Source organism: Hetaerina americana, unplaced genomic scaffold (assembly GCF_022747635.1).
Source record: "Hetaerina americana unplaced genomic scaffold, ioHetAmer1.1.p SCAF_9, whole genome shotgun sequence".
In the NCBI taxonomy this organism is placed as follows: domain Eukaryota; kingdom Metazoa; phylum Arthropoda; class Insecta; order Odonata; family Calopterygidae; genus Hetaerina; species Hetaerina americana.
Window position 1 is genome coordinate 30041227 of NW_027287538.1, and position 23790 is coordinate 30065016.

General features: G+C 34.9%; 1 protein-coding gene and 1 non-coding gene across 2 annotated transcripts; one reads left to right on the plus strand and one right to left on the minus strand.

Moving 5' to 3' along the window:
- Window positions 1–3341: 3341 nt before the first annotated feature.
- TRNAR-UCG (transfer RNA arginine (anticodon UCG)) lies at window positions 3342–3414 on the minus strand. The gene has a single exon. It is a non-coding gene; the product is annotated as a tRNA-Arg (tRNA).
- Window positions 3415–4062: 648 nt separating this feature from the next.
- LOC139698831 (uncharacterized) lies at window positions 4063–22501 on the plus strand. Its single transcript, XM_071597764.1, has 9 exons — window positions 4063–4219; window positions 6036–6236; window positions 7555–7685; window positions 7763–7859; window positions 9370–9528; window positions 9629–9785; window positions 11736–11895; window positions 16101–16194; window positions 19881–22501. The coding sequence occupies exons 1-9, from the start codon at window positions 4097–4099 to the stop codon at window positions 22185–22187; spliced, it is 3429 nt and encodes a 1142-aa protein (XP_071453865.1). The 5' UTR covers window positions 4063–4096; the 3' UTR covers window positions 22188–22501.
- The last annotated feature ends 1289 nt before the right edge of the window (window positions 22502–23790 follow it).

Here is a 23790-nt window from a genome sequence, read left to right on the forward strand (position 1 = left end):
AAGAAGTAAATTTATGCTCTTCCTAACTTTCCCTTTCAGGGTGGGAAAGCCAATGAAGCCAGATTGTAAAGAATTTCATGGGCGTAGTGAAGCCTGAAAGAGTAAAGTATATTTAATAATTTAGTCAACTTCAAGCTAATAGGTACACCTAAATTAACCCTCCTGTATGTTAATATCCCCTTCACATTTTTATAATAATCCAATTCGTCTCAATCCGAATTGGTAATTTGTGCTCAACAATTTCTACAATTCCTTGAATGATGAGCTTATTCATTTGCAAATTTAATTACAATAATTAGCCAAATTTCACTCACTTCCCAGTTCTTCCTAAGGCGCTCTTATTAACTTATTTCCTTATTTTACCGGTTAAATGTAATAGGTGATAATGGATTCCCTTATCTAACTCCAACTCCAACAAATCTTAGAGCTATCTTGGTGTCTTACATCACTTACATCTTATATCACTATATCCTCCGTTACCCCTACGTATAGGTAACAGACGTGCGGGTTGTAAAAGGAAACAGACATAATGGGACGGAAAATAGGCAACAAGTATTCAGTCCGTTCTTCCAATAAGTGAAAACAGGGAGGTCAACATGGAAAAGGGTATACACATGGTGTGATTGGAGAAAAATTGACGCATTTTTAAATGACGAGCGTATTTATTCATTGGAATTAAATTTAAAATTTAAGGGTGAGTTGTTACAATTTGCCTCCAAATACTAAGGAGGTCTAATTTTTTTTCTCGTGACTCGGAGTAGAAAGAAAGATGTGAGTCAGATTAAAATTGTATTACCGCAGGTATAGCAAGGAGTGTTTTCCATACTTTCAATGGCGTCGTCGTGTACATGGACGGAGGGTAATCATCTGTTTCTCCGCTTGGGTGGTTTAAAACTCATCAAAATACATTGTCAATTGTGTGAGATGTGTGGTGATGGTACGAGGGTCATCCGGAAAGTAGTACCCGTTCGTGCCGCATGAAGTGCTGACGACGCGAGTAGCCGCTGGACGAGGTCAGATAGCTTCAGTGGCTTGTCTGCCTTCTCTGAGCCAAGTTGCGTGACGCTAGCATTGCCTGTGTTGTTTCTGTGATTGTTTACAATGTTTAAAAAAATTGAGAACGCCGCCAGTTGTGAAGTGAGGGCAGTGATTAAATTGCTCAATGCAAGAAACGTTCGCCCATGTGATATTCATCGCCAATTAAAGGAGGTGTATGGAGACAATGTAATGGACGAGTCGTCTGTTCGGCGGTGGTGTCGCAACTTCAACATGGGGAGGGGGAACACACACGACGATGAGCGTTCGGGTAGACCGTCTGTCATTACAGACCAACTGGTGAGCTCAGTTGACGAATTCGTGAGGAACGATCGGCGCGTCACAATTGATGACATCTGTGAGCATTTTCCCAATGTTTCTCGAACAATTGTTCATGAAATTGTTAAACACCATCTGCATTATGCAAAAATTTGTGCAAGATGGGTCCCTCGCGTATCTCAATGAGCTGGCGGCGAAGGACTATGCAGCAGGAATACAGAAACTTGTCACACGTTATGACAAATGCCTTAATTTGCTTGGAGATTATGTTGAGAAGTAGTTTAAAGTATCCTCTTTCAAATAAAATTTTTTATGTTTGTTAATATTTACTTTTGTGTCTTTATTTCACGAACGGGTACTACTTTCCGGATGACCCTCGTATAATGGACGTAAAACATATGCTCTCGTGGGTGCTCAAGTTCAAAGATGGCCGGGCATCGTGCGATAAAGAACTCAAGAAGACTCGCCAACGGATCATCAGCAATTAATGAGCGGAGAAAGGGACACCTACAGAATGGTACTCAAAAGCCCTCATGGAATCATAGTCTCGGCGATGTCACAAATGTGGAAGCCTACATGGAGATCATGTTGAGAAGTAAATGAAGATTCTACTTTCTGGTGAAAGTAATTCGACAGAAAAATACTGGGAGATCGAATTTGCAGGCACCTCGTAGAATCGCAACAAGAATGAGTGCCTTGGAAGCCAGGTGCACTCCTCAGTGAGCAACAAATCGTAGAATCTTCCAGTTAGCGTATATTTGTACGTTGATTTCTTTATTTATATAATCAGAAAAACTAATATAATCGCAAGAAAATCAATTGAAATTCAAGTATCTGATCATAGCCGATACCTTCATAATTTAATCATATTTTCCCCATTTATATGGTGCAAACCAATTTACCCATCCCTCTTCAAACACACTCTCTTCAAAGTATTTCTTCTTCTCTCTAGCATAAAAGTGACGAGATATTCAGATGCTGAAACATTTGTATTCCAATTACGCACATTCCGACTAAGCCTTTGCATTATCACATTTGCAATAGCCCATTATCTACGGTAAGTCACGTTTTATACTATCTTCGGTAATTGATGCAGTTTTGTTGGTTTTTGTTTGTAGGAATATCCGAAAAAGAGGGAAATAAGTTGGCCACTGTTATAGACACCAAGAGGAGCATGTGAAGGAAACGTATAGGGCAAGAATTTCATTGGAAGGATGGGCTACTAGAATTATATGATGGAGTATGATAGTTTACAAGTCACGAGGGAAAATAAAAGACTGGAAGCATTCGAAATAGCACTGAGAGTGGCTCAAGTCGAATCCTCGAATGGATAACCCATGATGATGATTATGATGAAGAAAACATCTTCAGTTCTGGTTATCTCTCCTGCTAACCCAAAGCTTCAAAAAACGAAGAAAATGCTGTTTTTCGCCACAAATGAATAGTTCACTGATCTCGGAAGCATCATATTATACCTTCTAGAATTAAATACAAATTTTCACCATTAATACTAACATTTTATGGCTATCAAGAGCGTCCCACGGCAATACGATGCGTGATCCACTGGAAATTAAAGCTCAAGCACCTCCCGGGTCAATCTAAAAACAAGGAAAGGGTGTTCATCCTTGTATTTTTCCACCTGAGAGCATTAGATCCAAAACAATTTTTAAAAAATGTTTTTGAAGTCACTGTAGAGAAGGAACATGGGCTATGTGAAAAGTTGCTGTGCAAGGCTGAAAAGGAAGAAAATTATCGTTTTTGGTTTTTCAAGAACCAATTAAATTAGCTTTTGAAAAAACTGTCGATCATACTGTAACCGAGTAATTGAGAGTGAAAACGCCCTGTACTGTTCCTTCGATCTTGGGAGGTCATGTAAGAAAAAATGTGACTTCTGGACCTGAACCGTCTTCATGCTACTGAATGAAAATAACAGATTCGAAAAAAATTAAAACTATTCTTGAGAAATCCTTTTTGGCTGCGATAACAAAATGTTGCACGTCTACTGAAAAATTGCGAAAAATAAATGTCGACCGTGACAGGACTCGAACCTGCAATCTTCGGATCCGAAGTCCGACGCCTTATCCATTAGGCCACACGGTCATGCTAAAGTAGGGTGAACCAAACAATATATATTAGACATTCATGTTATGGTCTTTAATGAAAGTATTTCGATAGTCTTTTACGAAGTAATTGAAACTCTCTCTTCTAAAGCATTGTTTTCTAATATGCCTTCCTGCTTGACCATAGCCTCGTCTAATTTTTCCATCATTTGACTCAATTTAAATTTACTGCTGCTGCGCCAGAGTTAAAATCGCCACTTAAGCTTTCTTACTCGAGCTGTGTGGGTTGCCAAATATTTTCATGATAACCTCAATTAATTAATACTGCATACTTTAATTCCTACGTATGCCACAGTGGTAGTAGAAAATTATTGCATATTCTTTTAGGCATGCGCAAAGCAGCTGCTTTATTGCGGACTGAAATCAACCGAATACGCCTAGGGATAATTACAGTCGCAAATAAAAATCTATAATAACTGCTTAATATCATCGATTCATATTTTAGAAGTGTTAATTATTTCTATATTCTTTAAAGAATAACGTTCAATACCTTACAGCGCGATGGTACGCTTTTAGCATGTGGTTTGTTTTGGAATTCCGTGTCATTTTATTTGATTGGCCAGGCAGTGGCCAATGGAATTCACCGTTTGTTTCATAAAATACAGTAATTTGAAATAACCGAAACCATCGAAATTTGAAGTAGTTTGACAGGAGATCTTATAATGGATGTTTTTCCCGATTTATGTGATAAAGAGGTATTGAAAAATGCTGTAATTCAGGAGTTAAGAAAATTAGGTTTCAAAAATATTCTTAAACAGAAAAAAAATCGACAGAAAGGAGAAGAGGTGAGTGTTATATTCTCTTATATTTCTCCCTTGTTTGGTATTATATATTTCAGTTTTTTTCTCATTCTTTATCACAACTAGTACATATATATACTTTTTTATGTGCATACTTTCCTAATATGCGGTGAGTCCTTTATTAATGTGTGCTTTATTTTGAAATTTTCAAATGTTAAGACCCCCTTAGTGCGGTTAATACATATTCGTAAACTCCTTTAATGATTATGATAAAGTCAACAGTATCATTAGCTTGCCACTGGAAATGGTGATCGTTTCCGTGATTTGGTAATTTTCTAATTGACTTTTCCTTTAAAAATTAATTTGGCCGGCATACCTGGTTTCTCAGGGGAACTATATTTGTGACAATTCAGTCACTTGAACTTAGCATTTTGTCCTGAAAGTGATGGTGAATTAAAACCCAAATAATTCGCTTCAATAATTTAATACCCTCCAGTTATTGTAAATAATATGGTCGTAATTTCCAGCCCATAATCGAGGTGCATTAAGCGGTGAGGAAAAGGCTCCTTTTACAGAACAAAACTGTTGGAAACATTTTATTTCGGTGAAAACTGTGGGTCATTGTTTTTTAAGTTAGACGGGTCATGTGTCATCTACTTAACGTGTGTGCCCTCTCCAAATGTTGTTTCAACCACATGGTACTCATTGAAGATGTTGAAGACAAACTGCTGTTGTCAAGATTTATTTTATGTCTGGAATTTGACTCCAGTGAGGTGCATAATATCGCGTCACTGTACATCTCTAAATGTTTCCATTGAAAGCAATGATTTCCTTTTGTGTGTAATATGTGACTTGTGGCAATACAAGTACCTTTGGCTATGACAAACGTATTCATAAGGTTACAGAAGACAATATTTTCATGATTCAGATTTCTCAGTTGTGACATGTTTATGATTTAATGGTCTTCAGTAATCTTATAAAAACTATTTGATTTCATCGAGCTGCGGCCAATGTGTTCTTTTTCATCGTTATTGCCGACAAACGATTGGAAGCATTAGCATAAATAAACATTTTCTGCCATTGTCTTCAATTATTTATTAATTAATTCTCCATAACTTGTTTTCATGTTTCATTACATATCTCATTATTTCTTCTGTACTTGCCCTTGTGATTCTTCCCTCTTTTTGCAGTCTTCCATAAATTATTTTGCCTCAGAATCTACATTTTTTCAATTGACTTTTATTATTCCCTACTCTTAATTGGGCTTTTTGATTAGTATCTCCCCTGCTGTCACAAGTTTCATTCTTTGCTCTTACAAAATTTACATGACTATCATTATTATTGTCTCTAATACTGCATTGTCGCTGGAATATCTTGCTCCCACAAAAGAGTGAATTTTAAGTTCAAGATTTGACATAATAATACCCAGACTGGGGTTATTTGTCATTAGTATTTCAAACTGCTGTTTGTCATTGAGTAGTTTCATTGAGAAGCCTTCCATCTCTTCTTCCATCCTAATACTCCAGTAGAAAAATTCTTGTGTTTTCCAACGACCTTTCATAGTTTTACCTCAGCATACGATAATGCATTCGATAGGTTATTATCCTATATCGGCATTTAATCCTTTTTTCTTCATTTTCTCGCTCAAAATAATTTCATCCATATTCATTCCATAATATGAAGAGATAACTTTAATATTCTCATTGTGTGATATGCAAATGACCGATTTCTGGAATGTGCTGATTGGTTTTCACTTTTATCAGCCAATTTAAAAAGGGCCAAACGATGTCGGAATTCTTATTTTGTTTAAAAATACTAAATTGAGTTCCAATGAGTACCTACTTCTCACTTAAATCTTCAGGAAAAAAAGGATGGCCTGAGAAAGAAATTGTTTAATGTAGAACTTCATTCTTTGTGTGGTAAATTAATTACATCGAAGTCTGGGGTTGCAGTTGAAGTTCCCTCATTTATTGTTGATGCTTGTGAATTTATTGAAGAGAATATTTCAACTGAAGGATTGTTTCGAAAAGCAGGATCCAATGCAAGACAGAAGGAAATCAAGGTATTAATAATTTTATACGACTAAGCTCCAAATTGTAATAGGATTGCCAAACTCATAGCTCTAAGTGTGGGACTATGGATGTTTTATCAGCTATCTTGCAAATGTTTCTTCCAATTTATTGAGGTAGTATATTTATTACTAATTTAACATGTTATCTTTTGAAAATCATTTCCTTATTATGTCACATAATAGCATTCTGTATCATATGTTTTATGTCTAATAACATCAGTAAACAAGTAGGTTAGATTGGCAGTTGAGGGCAGAGCTAACCTCAATTGTACAAATCCTTGCAGCATACAGGTATGACATTATTACATTCGGGTTATAAATTTAACTTAACCTAATTTTATGCTGCTGACATAAACATATCAAAATCTAATGGGTGAGCCTACCAAATATATTGTGACATAATGCAGTTGCTTACCATTGTCCTAATTTCGCTAATTGGCATTAGAATATTTATGGATAAAAATGGTTTATATAAATTATTTTCCCCTAGTTCCTGCAGCACTGTTTAGAAGTTACTAAACAGCACTAATTAAGAAGTTTTGTCATTCACAAATTTTATTATTAAGCCTTAGATCAGATGGCAATAGCTGTTGTCACATATGCAATACTAGTTCTGATGATAATAATAATATTGCCTGCTCTGTGTTCAAATTTATAGGTCTAGTTTAACCTGCATTTTATCCTTCAGAACTGGAATTCACAATTTATTTACCCCATCCCATAGTACTAAAGAGTGATATGCAGGATATTATCTCAATCTTCACTTAATTACATTTATGGTGAAAGATGTTTCTCAATTGTAACAAATATTGGTTTGTTTTTTTTTGTTAACAATAATCATAATGAACACCTCAATGCAGTAATATGATCTTTAGTCTAAATTCAGTATTAAATGAAGTTACTTGAAAACAATGCGTTGTGATTGTGTCTTTTCAATGGGTTTCTGAGTAGAAATATCTTGTAGGTTTAGATAACACATGAAAATTGATATGCATCCTTCAAAATGTTTTTTAAAATTCAGAATCTGTTTAAAAACGGAGATGTTTTTCAAAAATTCAGTTTTCAGTCAACAGTTTTATCGTTATATTTTTATGGTTTAATAGTATTATAGTTTTATCATCATCATATATTTATTTTATAATTGTCTCTTGCACAATCAGTATTTCATGTTCATGCATTGCAATCACCTTTTTTAGCAACTGATGGTGCTAAGGATATGTACCTAATTGATTGCATGAATGTTCATTTGATTTCAAATGAATTAGTGAAATAAATAATACCTCTCTCATGAGCTGAGACCTTTTTTCAGATTTCTCTCGAGGAAGGAAATGGACTAAAGAAAGAATATCATGTTATTGACATAGCTAATACCTTGAAGCATTTCTTCCGTGAGCTGCCAGAACCATTAATACCATACTCTTATCATGAGGCATTTTCAAGGTAAGCAGTGGCCCATCATAGATAATGGAAAATTGAATGCTGTCCTTCCTCGTTAGTTTATATAATTTTTGTTTTAGGTGCCTGAAAATGCAAGACAAAGTCATTGATTGTTTACTTCTCTGTTGTCTACTCCTTCCCATGGGTCATCTTAGCACTTTAATTTATTTTACACAGGTAAGTGATTTGGTTTATTATTTATATCTGTCATGTGTATTCAAATGATTAATCTGAATCAATAACTGAAGTTTCTAATGTCTTAGGAGCTAATTTAGTTTAAAAGTATTGAATGCGTAATTATATCATTTTGTATGGCTTTTAGGATGGAAGTGACTGGAAAGTTTGAAATTTCATAGGAAACGTTTCGTTTTAAAATTTGTCATTTTTTGATTTAACATGAGAAAAGCATTATACACTTGTGCAAATCTATGTACCTTTCATCGCAACAGTATTTTTCTTTGAATATATAACTAAATTATAATTCTACATTTATTATATTTTTGTCTACAGTACTCAAATGATCAAATTAAAAAACAACAAAACACATTTTAAAATCAATACCCTTCCATTTGAGAGATTTTATTGAAAATACACCAATGATTCCTTGAATTAATCAGAACTAAGTACAACCTAAAAGGAAAAGTCCCTTTTGATTTCGCAGTATAGATGAGATTTAACAGTTTTAAGTTTCAAAAGATGCTAGATAGATTTCAGACTTTTAACTGAGACTGAGATTTAAAAGATTCAATAATTAATCACTCATGTATATACCTGTTGTACATTAGACTGTTTTACCAATATATACTTTGAGTTGGGCCTTTCTCCATAAAAGATTATGAAGATAAAGAAATAACCCAAAAACTAGGGTTAAGTCATTTCCATAGCATTTGGGTAGAATCCAAAGAGATGACATTGGCAGTGACGAGTAACTACAGGATCATTTTGGAGCATGCAAATCACAGTCTTGCATCCGTGACTGCATTACAGTTGTAGATTGTAGCAGGCTTACTATGACATTTGTTTTGATAGTTATAATTCATCAATAAGGTCCAGTCTGGATCATCATAATAATAATACACAAGGATAATTATTCACTTAGAATAAAAGCTCAGTTACAGTTGTCGAAAATTTGTGATAATGAATTATTTATCTATGTATGAATGGTGATTTATACTCTGATTTTCTTTTGTTTTCAAAAATATCAGTAGCTCTTACTTTATGATTTCCCCTATCATTTTGGAAATAATGTCATGAGTCTAGCATGATGTTAGCTATACCCACTGATCTATGGAAGCGTAATCATTCACCCAATTATATTTATTTATACATACACATAAACAAAGTCATATTTTTTGTGTCTACTTGCTAGATTTTGTCTTTGTAAAGGTCTTTTAAAATATTTATTCTCAATTTTTCTTTAAAAATATTCTTTAAAACCTTTGGTCAGCCCTTGTTATTAGCCTCGTGCTGGGGAAAAGGCTAAAATTCCTCCTTTGTTTGTACAAGGTCATGGTATCAGCTAAATGGAACTACACTTTAAAGGTACAATGACCATTGTCTGAAAATATTCAGAAAAATTCATAATAATTTCATTGATTGTAAAAACAGCTGATTGTTTTTTCTCTAACTTGTTCTATACTTTATAATGTCCTGGGATCAATAAAATGTATTTATTTATTGTTTTCAGTTTCTACGGAAGGTTTCTGATTGTTCAGATAAAAACAAAATGGACATCACCAACCTTTCAATAATTATGGCTCCCACCCTAATGCCTGTAGAAGGACGGATAACTGAAAATATTGCGGTAAAAGGATTTCAATTGAGTAATCACGTTAAAGTGATTGAGGTAATGTAAATTCAGGTCTATTTTCTATCTTCTTATTTGGTAATGAACATTGTTTGATTCTTATTAAAATGTTATGCTCCCCTTCTTCTCATCCTAACAGCTATTAATCAAAAATTCACACATATTGGGTGAACTTCCTGAGAATTTGATCAAGAGGCTCCCATCATTTGTGGATATTTCCAAGGTGACAGCCCGCACCAGTAGAGAGGATCAGCCTGATGGAATAAAGAAGAAGAGGAGGAGTGAGTCTATGACACGTGTGTACTTCATTCGCTTAACTGTTAAAATCATAATTACAGAATCTGTAAAAGAAGAGTGACAGGTTGGAACCTCATCCAAAAATACTATATATATATATATATTTTATATATATATTATATATATATATATTATATATATATTATAATTATATATATATATATTATATATATATTATAATTATATATATATATATAATATATATATATATTATATATAACGATTGTACGGAAAAACTCACACGAGCGGCACAATAATGGGCTGACACAATATAACACAAATAGACAAGAATAGACACATTTAAAAGAACAATTTACCGTGTGAGTGTTCTTTTAAATGTGTCTATTCTTTTCTATTTGTGTTATATTGTGTCAGCCCATTATATTATATATATATATATTTTATATATATATATATATATATATATATATATATATATATATATATATATATATAATATTATATATATTATAGTGGGTGAAATAGCCCCTGAATGCCATCTCCTGGCCAAAGAATGGGAGTCATGTTTACATTAAATCCCTGCAGCTTTCATTGTGATTTACGTTTCTTCAATACCTGAAATGGTCAAAAGTATTGGCCCAGCAAGCCGAAAGATCCGTGGTTCAAGTCCTGGTCAAGGGAAGTTTTTACATTTAACACTTGTGCCCTACTCAATTTCACCTTCCCGAACTCTCCTGTGTTTGTCTGTAATGAGTGTTCCTATCCCTTTTCCTTATGCAGGTATAGGTCCATGTGACTGTTTGTGATCGGTGGGTTTTTCATGTTTGAATACGTGTGGTTGTATGTATGAAATATTCCTGATACACACATGTAATTCATTTAGTTTAAAATAATAGATAAAAAGGCTAATACAAACATAGCTAACTTTGATATTTCGGTGGTCCCAGCTACCTTTATCAGGCTATAAGGAGTCACTGACAGGTAAGTAAGAAAGCTGTTTGGACATATATATACCTACATACATATATATATGCATTTGTGTGTGTGTGTGTATATGTATAAACATATAATATTTGGACGGCATATTTCACTCTTACTTGAAGAAGGCCGAAAGCTTAAACAATCTACAATGTGAGTGTCCTTTTAAGTGTTACTATTTTATTTGTGTTCTATTGTGCCGTCCAAACATTATATCGTGTGAGTGTCATCAGAATGGCGTTCTCAGGGAAGAGCAGAGAGGACATGTGTGGGGGAGAGGTAAGGAGGGACCAACAGGAAATGAACAAGCGGGTGGGAGGGGATATCTAGGCAGCTGTATGATGTATTCAGTGGGCTTGGTTCAGCCCAGGCAGTTTAAATGACTGGGTCACCCAGATATGCACCATCTTGCGGGTTCTGACCTCTATTATACCAGCAAATTTGGGAAGGGTTTCAGTCACCGAAATGAAGAAGCAGTCATCAAAAGATAGGTTGTGGTAAGCAGTGTGAGTAGGGATGGGATAATTAAGGAAGGTGGGAGATTTGGTGGAATATCGGTGGTTATTCATGTGGAGGGAAAGTGTGGTTGTGCATTCGCCCACGTAGAAGGCACGGCAGAAGTTACAGGAGATGTGATATATAATATTTTTTGAGGTTAAGGTGGCGACCGGTTGGGAGTTGAAACTAAGTGACCCTCCCCCTCACTAAGGAACTGTTTTGTAAGTGGGTAAAGGTTGGAACGTTTCACTAAGTGGGTATTTTGCTTTTGGGAAAGATCGCAGGGTGGATTATGCTCGCATTATGAGGTTCAACAGTTTTCAGCTGGGATAAAGGTCTCAAAATCCAGGAAAAGCCTGGTAAATTGAAAATTTAATTTTGTAATGCCTTTCTGTTCAGGGAGAGTGTATTCCATGTCATAATCAGATTGCAGTGGCACCCATTCCTAACCATATGTAGTAGGCAGGTGTGGGAATTCAGTTTTTTAATTGGCCAAAAAATATTTTTCCCAGGTGTGTTAAGTGGCTTCCGTAGGATGGTTAGGAAGTCTCCCACTTCCTACAAAGGGTCATCAACTGCAAACTCAACTGAATCATCAGACAGTTCATTCCAAACACCAGTGAAGAAACGAAAGGCTGTTGAGTCCTCGGCTTCTTTTCATGTTGCTGGTTGGTAAGTGACATGGTAGTTTATCTCCATTTTTCCAAGTTAGGTACTCAAGTTTACTTTTTTAACAGGAAGACTTATTGAAACCCCAAATTTTTAAAGAGATTGATTAAATATAAAAAATGGATCCTGTTTTGATATAATACAAGGAAGTATTGAAGTTAGATATAGAAGCTTCCTAGATTAGTACATCCTGCTGCTGTATTCATAGAGTTTGTAAAGTGACTGTAAATATTTTGAGAGGTTGTAAATAGGAATTTTAATATTTTTCTTTCTGAAGTGTGTGACCTTAGCTTAATCCTAAATCCCTGCATATAAGAAAGAGTAAAACTTGACCGTTGGAAAAACCTCACCCAGCCCATTTAATTTTGTTGGAAGGAAAATCTTAATTAAATGGTTCAAGTAATTAATAATTAGATGGTTTTCACTTGCATTACTATCGTTAACAAAATACAACTTGTGGTACTGTTAGATGGGAAATCAAATTTATGACAATTTTTTGCCGAGAGTATTTTCTGTAATGCACTTTTGATGTTTAAAAAATTATTATTAATGAATAAGTCAAGTTGATAAAATAATTTTAAATAGATTGCAAATTGTAGATGCATTTGAATAGAAACTGACAAATGATAAAGTATAATTGTAGATGAGCCCTTGTTGAATGGAAGGATAAAGATGCAGCCCTTATCGCTAACACTTAATGAAGCAATCAAGTGTTATCATAGTTACAGCAAAGATGCTGGATTGAATTTTGAGTTGCCTTAAATTTGAAACTAGAACCATATCCCTTAAAAAATACTTAAAATTGAATGTAGACTGCAATATGGATCTAACTCCATAATCCAGTTTTTTGGAAGATTACTGAAATATAAATGCTATATTTTGTAGTTGGTTCCCGTCTATTTAGATTGTAACTCATTCATAGGATGTGATTCAGTTTTTAATAACAGGCTACATCATTATGTAGTACAAGTCTAGAATTTTTGATTGATTCCATAATACATAACTGCAACCAATATTGTAGCCAGCTCTCAAAATATTTATGATGACTTTTTTGAATGTCCAATACTCGTAAATTACCTAGAGTTGTGGATTCTGTTACTAGAAGGTTCTTAGTATTGCAGAGCATTTTTAAGAGGTATCTTGTGCTTGTTTTTTTTCACTTTTAATTATGCGTGCAAATAGTTTGTGTAGTTTATAGGTGCCTTGATAGCTCTTGGCAGGGCTGTGTAGTGGAGCTTTTTTGTATTTTGGCAAGTTTTCAATCACTGTTTCAAGAACTTGAAAATAATGAAGAACTTCTATTTCCCTAAGCAGATCTGTTTTGATTTTCTTCTCCATTTCTTTTTTCATTTCTGTCACGTAGCAATGGGTCGACTTAACTTTTATTTGGTTCCAAATATGATTCAATTCTTAGCTTGCGTTGGTGTGTCAGTCTCAGCTCTTGGTTCTGATGGTCAGTGTAAATGGATAGGCATCACGCTATTGGTAGTGGAAACAGTAAACAAAAGTGCAATAATTTAAATAAGTGCAAAGGAATGCAAATTTATTAGAATTTGTATGATTAGTTAATGAGAAATTTCATGTAATCAGAAAGTGATTAATACCATGCCCAGCTGTGGATGCCTGTGACATTTTATTTAGTAACCCAGGTCTTGTTGTGATTGAATCTTTGAAAAACCAAGTATTTGTGCCTCGATAAACATGAATATAAATTACCAAAAATTATGCCTGGCGCTACAAATTTCATCCAGCTTTGTCTCAAGAATTGGTGGCACCAAAGAATTGAGTCGACCCATCGCTGCTTCCTATTAATTCATATTCAGGATTTACTCTCTAATTAATGGTTTCTGGCGTAACTTTATGGAACCGATTAATTATAAATAAATGAAAGGACTAACTTTGCAGTTCAACACGAAAACTGTGTGTGGTGTGGAACTGTTTTCGTGTGGAACTACAAAGTTAGTCCTTTCATTTATTTACTCTCTACTCGAATAATACATTTCTCTATACTTTTAACCTTATGATTTAGTTGAAGTACTATCAATTTATTTTTAAACTCCATCATGACAACTTGAATATCTATGTGTTAAATTTCTATGGCAGGCTTTTGTGACACCACTAAAAGGTTTGCTTACACTAATAAGCTTTTTGTGCTATTTCACATTTGGTCCCAAGTCTCAAAATGTCATTTCCATTGTTGCAACTGATACTGCAGTTCTCTCCATAAAGTTTTCACTTTTACAATTTATACATCTTGACAATTCCACGAAACTGCAAGAGATGCCGCAGCAGTCACTTTTAACAGAGTCATCCACTAAATGTGCATTACAATGAAACAATTGATGTCTTGGTAGCTTAACTTGCTTAAGCACATGGCTGGACATCAAAAGATCCGGGTTCGAATCCTGATTAGGGCGAATGATTTTTTACACTCTGAAATTGTTGCATCATATTGACAATGTTAGAAACTTCTTTGGAGCATAATGTTTAGTTAAGGAGAAGAATGTATATTTGATATCCATTGTTGACAAATATTAATGAACTTAATTTTAAATTAAATTAATATCCCGTGATATTAACTGACATTGTTAGCAAAGCCTATAATGAGCCTTGGTTTAATAGAACCCCTTTCAGTAGTATTTTGCATGCTTAATGTAGATGCATGTTAATTTCAGGCTTGGTGTCCCGATGACCGAAACTCCAAAGTCATTTTTGCGAAAATCAGCACGCTTTTCTTTTCCACATGACATTGAGATGCCTTACCTTGCATGTGGCCAATGTTCTCCTAAAGTTTGCATTCACCCCAAGTAAGTAGCATTAAATTAAATTATTTCATTTTGTGCATTGCTTTGATTTCTGTGGGGGTCGGGTTGGTGCAGAGGCTAGTGTGCTGGCTTTCCACCCTGAGAGCCCAGGTTCAAATCCTTGTGGGCGCAGATTTTTCAGTGGTATCCCGATCCCTACTTGAGGTGCTTTCTGTTGAGCACTTTGAGTGAGTGGGCCCTCTGTCGGATGAAACATTTAACTGTGGACCCCATGGTGCCTTTCGTTAAGAGTAAGCAAATGCTGATGCTGGATTTCTCTCCTCCCTTCTTCCTTTCCTATCCATCCCCAATAGTGTAAATGACCTTAGCTCTTGGTCACCGACCCTAAAACTACTACTACTTTGATTTCTCTTCTGTTTTCAGCAAGCTTTACCCATTCTGCATTTTTGTTTAGATTGCAGCAATTGTTTGTCTTGCATTGTTGGTATTTTTTGAATAATGTAATATAGCTTTAGTTGATCATAGTAATTCAAAAGACTCGTTATAATTACAATTTCATTTCTATCAATTTTTATGAGATATGGTTTATATTGTTTATTGATTATTTCTAAAATTATAAGAAAAAAGTTAATAGTTAATTAATTACATCTGAAAATAATTTTTTTTCTCTACTTAATAATGGAGGCTGATATCTGCAAATACCATTACATGTAATTATGCATCATCAATGAGTGATGGTCTTCCACTTCTTGGATCATCTGTGAGTGACATGTGGCCAGTTCGGAAATTCCTTTATACCTCACAACTATGTCATGTGATGGCTATAATTTCCAAAAATAGCCATTTTATCATGCATTTGCCTTGCACTGTAATCTTTCAAAAGAAGGAACTAAGTCACATTTAGCTATCTTCTCTACATGACGAGTTACTTCAATCTACAGCTTCCTGAAACAAAACAAATCAACATTAATAGCTGTAATTGACAACATTAGGTACATAAGAACGAAAAAATATGAAGAATAAAGTTTATCCACACATCTGTTTTCTTAGTAATAATTACTTGAAAACAATTCCCACGTATGTTGTTTTGATAATTTATTTCATCTCCAGGAAGAAAATTCACCGTTTTGCATTCATCATCATAAAATACTCCCACTCCTTCCTCTCACAAAAACTAAAGAATTTTAAGAGAAATTACCATGGCTGTCTGTGCTGATAAGGTGTCTATTAAGGAATGTAAAACAGTGGGGTTGAATTGTGAACACATTTCTAGTAAATAATACCATCTTTGTGTTAAATAACCTGGTTGTTTAGCCAAGTTCTTAAGTTTTTTCATTCATGCTTGAAAAATCTTGAAAAATTCTTAGGAGGCATTATGAATTATGTATTACCTTGTTCTTAGAGACACTAAACTATAGTTCGGCATTTCATTCTTTTTTCTAGTGCATCACCAGGTATGTGTGGTGTTAGAAGTTGTCCCCACGGTGATCCAGGGAAGAGTAATGAAGAATTGTGCAAGAGTATTGGAAAGAAAAAGGTAATTACTCATTTAATATTATTCCTGTTTATATTCTATGTAAACCTTTCACCCCCCAACTGGGAAATAGAATCATGCATATTAAATAAATTTACTTCTATTTGCATGTATAATGCACATTTCCATTAAAGATTGTGCATATGAGTCTGTCCATAAAAGGACTCAGCTTCATAATATGTTGCATTAATGGAACGACACAGCATGGTAATGACTGTGGAACTATGCAGTGGGAGCGGTAACCTTTGTTATAGTTGTGGCCCTATTAAGCCACTTATTCAACAAAACACATGCTCATGAGTGAGCATGCTCAGTCCCCTTAGTTTTCACTGAGTTACGTAAACCATGTAGGATCTCGTAGTGCAACATTTATGTATTTTTTTATAAAATTGGGAAATGTTACTATTAACTTACGTGGAGAATTGTTCATCTCTTGTGAGGAATTCTGAAATCTGGGCGATCTCAAATTCAAAGGATAATTTCTTTATTGACAGTGTAATCAGTGATCCTAGTAAATCATCAACTAAATATCAATGAAGTTTCTGAGGGAGTATTTTTTTGTATAAGCTGTTGAAACATGATTTTGGCCACATAATTAGTGATGATCAAATATATGTAACAAATTTTGTGCCTTGTGTGCTAACAGATAAACAGGAAGAGTCCCAGGCAAGCTTTCACATCTTTGATCATTCAAATGCTTACCGAAACTTAGTGAAAGTTATTGTCAGGTGATGAAATTGGGATGAATGATATGAAACCAGATCAGTCATTGCAATGATTGTGAAAATCATTGCTGAGACCCAAAAGAATAGGGCAGAGTACTCATATGTTGAAAGGTGTTTTTAGTGGAAGGTTGTTTGTTACGAGTTTCATTCCTAGAGAGCTGACTATTGATGAAGAGGTACTTTAATGAGGTATTTGAGAGGGCGGTGTTAAGGTATGGGGAAAGCAAGACCTAGATGCTGCTAGAAAATAATGCGTCTGCTGGCAAAACATCATACAGGTTTGGTACTCCAGCAGTTAAACTCACCAGATTTGAATCAACTCCCAGCCTAGCTGATTTTTTATACCTTCCATTGTAGAAGTCCACCAAAAAAGATAACCGATTCCAGGTATTAGATGAGGTAGAAATAAATTTCTTTACAAGACCTTCATAAGAAAACTTTTCCAAGATGCATTCCATGAATGGAAAAAGCATTGACTGTGGAAGGAAGTACATATTTCGAAGGAAACAAATAAATTGAATTATGGATGAAGTAATAATGAAATGGGAAAGTTTGTTTTTGGGACAGATCTCATATAGATTGCATCAAAAATAATTTATCCAAGTGTATATAGTGAAAACAAAAGAGAATGAAGTAAAAACTAAACTTTACACTAGGAATCCTCACACATACCCTTCTATCCCACCTTAATGTCGGTAGCAAACTGACATTCAATCAATATTTTTTCTGCTCTTCTCCAATAATTTACTCATGTAACTCATAAGCATCAAATGATGGCATGATGAATCATGTCAAACTACCTCCATATCAGTTAGATACAACCAAGTATCTGCTTGTGCTGCTTCAGCTGATATTTGAGAAATATTATTTACAATTCCTTGAAAATGAAGGTGGTCCCTAATTTGGCAGTAAAAATTATTTTCAAAGCATTCATTGTGTAGACTGTAGTGCTTGAAGACTTCGATGTGGCTTTGCTAAATATTTTGGATTAAGGACATTAGTGACTTTATTAATTAATTAGGCCCACTGTATGAAAGAATGTCGTGGTAGAGTAAATTTAGGGATGGGACCTCTGAAAGGCCATCTCAAAGTGATACATATGCCTCTGTCTCTTAAGTTTACCATGTGATGCATTGTTTTGCAGAGGTTTTATCCTCAATTGTATTTTCAGTTGATCACATACCTCTCGTGAGGCTCACGTACCTTCAATTTTAGTTTTCTTTCTCTCTCTCCATCTCCATCATTTCTAAGCAGAGCTAAATTTGTTAGGCTTTTATAATGAAAAGAGATTGGTTTTATCATCACCATTTGCAGTCTTATTGTATTTGTTTAAGTATTCTTCCTGAGGCAGGTCTGTACTGTACGAAGATGAGGCACACACTTCACATTGATTTTTGTGTGGTAATCATGATTTCACTCCAGGTTTCCTGAGTCCTCAGTCAAGTTTTTTGTTACCAACTTGTGGATTCCACCCAATGAAATTTTCAATATCTGATAGTGACCCTAAAATTATTTGATGGTATTCTTACAATGACAGCAGTGTTTATGTTGACTTCCATAAGATTAGAAACTGCAGTTGGAAGTTCCTCTTTCCTTTGAAATTTTCTCCCCTCTTAAAATATCCTAAATCATCTAATAGCTTTGCTATAGGGCAAACCAAACTCAATAAGCCTCTTGTAGCAATACATAGGCCATGGCTTACGATTTGTTTGAGCAAAAACAAAATTTTGATGCAATTAATTGTGCATTTTAATGCCTTTTAATTCTGATCTTAGAAGTGACATTCTGATTTTGTGAGATCATGTGGCAATCTCAAATGCTCTAAGCACTGTAGTTTGGAGAAAATGTGTTGACCCAAGTAGCATATAGTTAAGAAAAGAACCTCTTTGCAAAAGCAGGGGTAATTTATTAGGGTAATTTTCAAAAAAATAAACAATTCCACTCAGTAAGAACACACCTTGCAATCATTTCAGCACACCATTATCCAGCAACATGATATTCAAGTCGCATAATAGTGTTGAGCTTGATAACAATCCCAGCTACAACAATCTTCAGTTTAGTAATAAATATTATATTTAATTAAAAATAATCATTTAAATATAATGGAGTCAAATAGGAAATACTGACTATCCAGGGTAAAAATAACATTCAATATTGAGCCCTAACCAATGTAGTTCGAACCTAAAGATGCGATTGTCTTTTTAACCATAATTTTGGAAAAAAGGTAAATCTTTTATTTCATCAAATGTGGTAATTTTTTATTGTCCAAGACGGTTAAACAAAGTGATATGCAGGATGCAAAAGGTCTAAATAAATGTATTCAAGCAGTTCCTAATGCCATTTTAGATCTGAAATAATTTTTCTGTTTCTTCCTGTTCTTTGACATAATTTTATTACTTCTTCATGTTATCCTAATTGAAATTTCTTAATCCTTTGTTGTTATCTAGTATTTTATTAGCTATGGAATCAACCTGAATTTTATCTCTTTTTTAATTTTTTCCTATGGTCAATCATGACTCCCTATAACAAATAGGTTTATAAGCGCAATGCTGTATATATTCTTTTCTCATTGGTCATGGCCATAAAAAATTATTGTTGCATTTTTCTTATATTTTGACAGGAAGAGGAACAGTTCTTAAGTCATTATTTCTAGTAAAAGCTGTTTTATTGATTTGTTTATGTTTTTTATACTTTGTCTTTGAAATGAAATGACAATATTAGTCAGAATATATTTATTGAAATAGAAAGCAAGTTTGAGCCAAACATATCAAGTGTGCATGGTGTAAAAACATGGGTTTATAAGAGTTTCCTATATTTTCCTAATCATTTTTAAATCAAATATCTTAAAAATGTGTTTGAAATAATTACAAACATTGCCTATTTTTTATAACAAAATTTGTCAAAGCATATTCTATCATTTGAATTCAGCTCCTCTTTTATTAAGAATGGTAATTTCCTTTTCAGAAAACGGAGGACAATCATCCCTCATCAAATACTAAAACAAAAACTGGCAAGTCACAGTTAAATCCAGTCAGAAGATGGAGTTATCTTTCTTCCTCATCCAGAAATAACAAGGCTGCTAAAAAGATTGATCTTGCTAATTGTGTTTCTCCAAAGAAAGATGTTAATTCAGCAACTAAATCACTGCATAAGGAATGTTCTGAAAATGGCATGCCAGTAGCGCCAAGCGCTTGTGACTGTCATGACTTGGGTACATCTTCGGAAGAACTTGTAGAGCAACAGCAGGATGAACCACCAACTAAGGTACAGCGTGGTTCTTTCACAATGGCCACCTTTGAAGAAGAGTATCAAGAGATAAAAAATAAAGTTTCTGCCATTGAAAATCAGCTAATGGAAGAATTTGGTAGGTTGGGTGCCACATCTGAAGGAAACACTTGCCCAGCTACCATCACCATTGCCAACAAAGAGAGTAACACTAGCAACTCAGAGTGTTCAAAAGGCTTAGATTCAGTGCAATCAAAGTATGAAAAGACTCTGGAAGAAGCAGAGAGATTCAGTGATTCATCAGCAGACCAACTGGCCAAGCGGCTCAGCAGGGAGTTGAAGATACGCTGGAGTGCAGAGCACAAGATAATTCGATCCCCAAGTGCTCGAAAAATTGGCTCCTTGCGTCGGAGGTCAAGGGACAGCTTGAAGCAGCAAAAGGCCCTTGCATCTACTGATAGCACCTCTCAAAGCATTTGCAATTCTGCTCAAATGAATAATTCCCATAATCAGGAGGTCACAGCTAGGTCAGGTCACAGTAGAGTGAACCACAGTAGTTTGAAGAGGGGTCGACCCAACACAATTCTCACAGGTCTTAGGCATCCAAGTCCAGGTCAAAATTCAGATGGGGAGGGATGTTTGAGAAACGTTTATCCCCAAAACTGTGAGATTTCTCTACATTTGAGATCAGGAAAATCTGTGAGCAGCCCCCAGTTAAATAAGGAGCACAATATGGCTGGTGCAGTGCCACTCATTTCAAGCATCTCTGGGTCTCTCACGGATATGGGAGCTGCACCAAAGCTGAATGTAAGGAAAAGTAATACTGTTGATTTTCACTCACCTAGGTTCTTGCAATTCAAAGAGCCGAATGTAACTGACTACTTGAAATCCACAGCTGTATCGACACCTAGCCAACTAAAAAGGGCTTCTTCATTCCAAGATCAGGTAGAAATTTCAAGAAATGATATTCGTCATCAAACACCAGGTGATCTGAAAAAATGTGAAAGCTATGATAATGTATCAAGAGCCAATGTCTCTGAGCCAATTTGTAATGCCTCCTCCGAAACAGCCATCACAAACTGGCATCCTGCAGCAGTCTTTCTGAGTGATCCAAGACTCTCAGAGCAGCCAGTAACAGGTAGAGAATCTGTGGCAAAACTTCGTGCCCAAAATGCAGGAAAAGTACTTGCCAATGTCAAACTATTTGAGCACAGTGGTAGAACTAGGAGTGAAAAGGCTTTAAGCCTCTCTAGAGCCTCCAGCACAAATCTTAATCCCAATTTTATTCTTAGATACAAATTGAATGCAAGTGAGAATTCGATGAAAAATGTACAAAAATCTGACTGCCATTCTTTATCATCTGATAATACTTCAGCCAAATTAATTAATTCCTATAAGGATCGAACTAAACCCAGGCGTTCCTCAAGTGATTCTGCTTCTCATGTGCTCAGGCAAGGGGATCTAAGACGGCATCATGATCAACTGCCTGGTCATGGAAAACGTCATCAAAGGAAGCACCGAAGCTTTAGCCCTTTTAGGCATAAGAAACATCTTTTGGATAGTTGCTCCGAGCTAAGTAAAGAAAATATAACTGATCCATTTCAAAGATTGACTGATAATTTGGTAAATGAGTACAATAACTTAAAAGATATCCAAAATTCTCGTTTGGATCATGTTTTGACTAAGCTAAATCATCCTTCTCCTTTGAAAGACAGCAACAGAATATTATTGCAAAGGCAATCTCCTGCATATAACTCAGTTGTTTCGATGATGCCTGGAGGCCTTTCAAAGTATTCCAACGATGAGTTTGAAGGTAAAATTCACCGAACTCCTAGTTTTGGAGGGAGCCCTTTGATTAAACAGCCTTTAACATCTGGCCACACATCTCTGCGTCCAATGAGTTCATTGAGGAAAAAAACTGGGAAAGTATCTCCCATGAAAGGTATTCATTTAGTTTCAGCTGACGGGACACCCAAATTGCCATCCAAGAGACAGTCACCTCGACTTTTGTTACGGTCCCGGCTTATGTCTAATGCTTGTATGTAAAAAGAATGTTTAAGAACTGGCATGTCCCTTTTTTCATTTATGGCATAATAATGATAACGTTAAGTACAGGAGATGTCTTTAAGTTGTCATGAAAGATGCAGCCCCATGAACATTTGTTATGATCTCGTGTGATTTTTAATACCTGTATGTAGAAAAAAAGGTGACAGATGTGATATTACTTACACACCTTTTTTGGCTATTCAGTACTTATGGTTATGTAAAGAAAAGAAAAATATTTTATCTTGACCGTGTGTTGACTTTGAGATTTGGTACAGTTATTTCTCTTGCTATTGTTTAATCTATGTACTTTGTATTTTTTCATGTATATTTTTAATAAAAATGTTGATGTATTTAATTATTGCATTTGAAATTGGTTTGATAATTCTGTATCTTATTGTCCCTCTCGCTTAAAAAAATATCTGAACAATATTTCATTTTATTAAGCGAGGTTAATGGGATTACCTATAAAATAAATGGTCATATCATATATGTGCATCTTCAAAATGTGATATTTAATCGCAATCCATTTAAAGTAGCATGGAGTTTTACTTGTGGAAATTTGTGAACCACCGTTATTGTTATATGTACTTGATTTATTTTGATAAATGGTACAACCATATGAAATGTCATCAATATAAAAACTACTTTATAAACATAAGTTTTTAAATGTGATTAAGATCATCTGAAAAAATTCGTCAGTCGAGTAAATAGTAAGTAACAAGGTGTATAGCCTACAATGGAAATTCTTAGATTTAAACAGAGTTGCCAGCCAGATATACAAATAAATGTTCACATTTTGGAATGAGTTGTAATTTGAGGACAGTCAAAAATGGTAGTTGGAGAGATTCTTGAAATCAGTGCAACAAGTTTCCTTCATAGTAATTGGTAATTTTTTATAAGTAAACATGTGATGCATCACTCCTCTGGGGATAGATCTGTGGTGCAGACGCCTCTCAGTTGTTGTTCCCACGTAGTGATATCTGAAGATGAAAAAAATTGAGATGTGAGTAGTGATTAAATACCTCGTAAATAAAGGAATGAAAGCTTAGAAAATGCATGCCGACCTTCAGAACACTGGGGTCTCTACTCATTTATATTTAACTGTGGACAAACAAGTTTGTTTGTTAGGGACAGCTTAGATGATGATCCGTGTAGTGGTCAGCCAAAATGTGCTACTACCTCAGAAGTTACTGAAGCTGTAGGGATGTCATCTGAATGGGCATATCTCATTTTGGATATGAGAAAATTATCTCCTAGATGGATGCTAAAACTCTTGACACAGGATCCCAAATGCATCAGAACAGAAATTTCCGAACAATGTTTGACCTCTTTTAAGATTAAAAAAATTAATTAAGTGATGAAACTTGGGTCTACTGCTATACCCCTGAGACAAAACAGCAGTCAAAGAAGTGGAAACATGTTGATACATCACCATCAAAGAATGCAAAGGCAATACGCTTGACCAGGATCATGTTGGCTTCATTTTTCTGGGATGCCTAAGGGATTTTTCCAACAGATTATTTTCTCAGTGGTCAAACAATTACTGGGCAATACTACACTAACCTCCTGGACCAACTACAGCAAAAGATACCCAAAAAAAGGC

Excerpts from the sequence above, each read along its gene's own strand:
- LOC139698831 (XM_071597764.1), top strand. The coding sequence starts at position 4,097 with ATGGATGTTTTTCCCGATTTATGTGATAAAGAGGTATTGAAAAATGCT. Across the intron at positions 6,237-7,554 it reads CAAGACAGAAGGAAATCAAG|ATTTCTCTCGAGGAAGGAAA; the intron begins GTATTAATAATT and ends ACCTTTTTTCAG. Across the intron at positions 16,195-19,880 it reads AGAGTATTGGAAAGAAAAAG|AAAACGGAGGACAATCATCC; the intron begins GTAATTACTCAT and ends TTTCCTTTTCAG.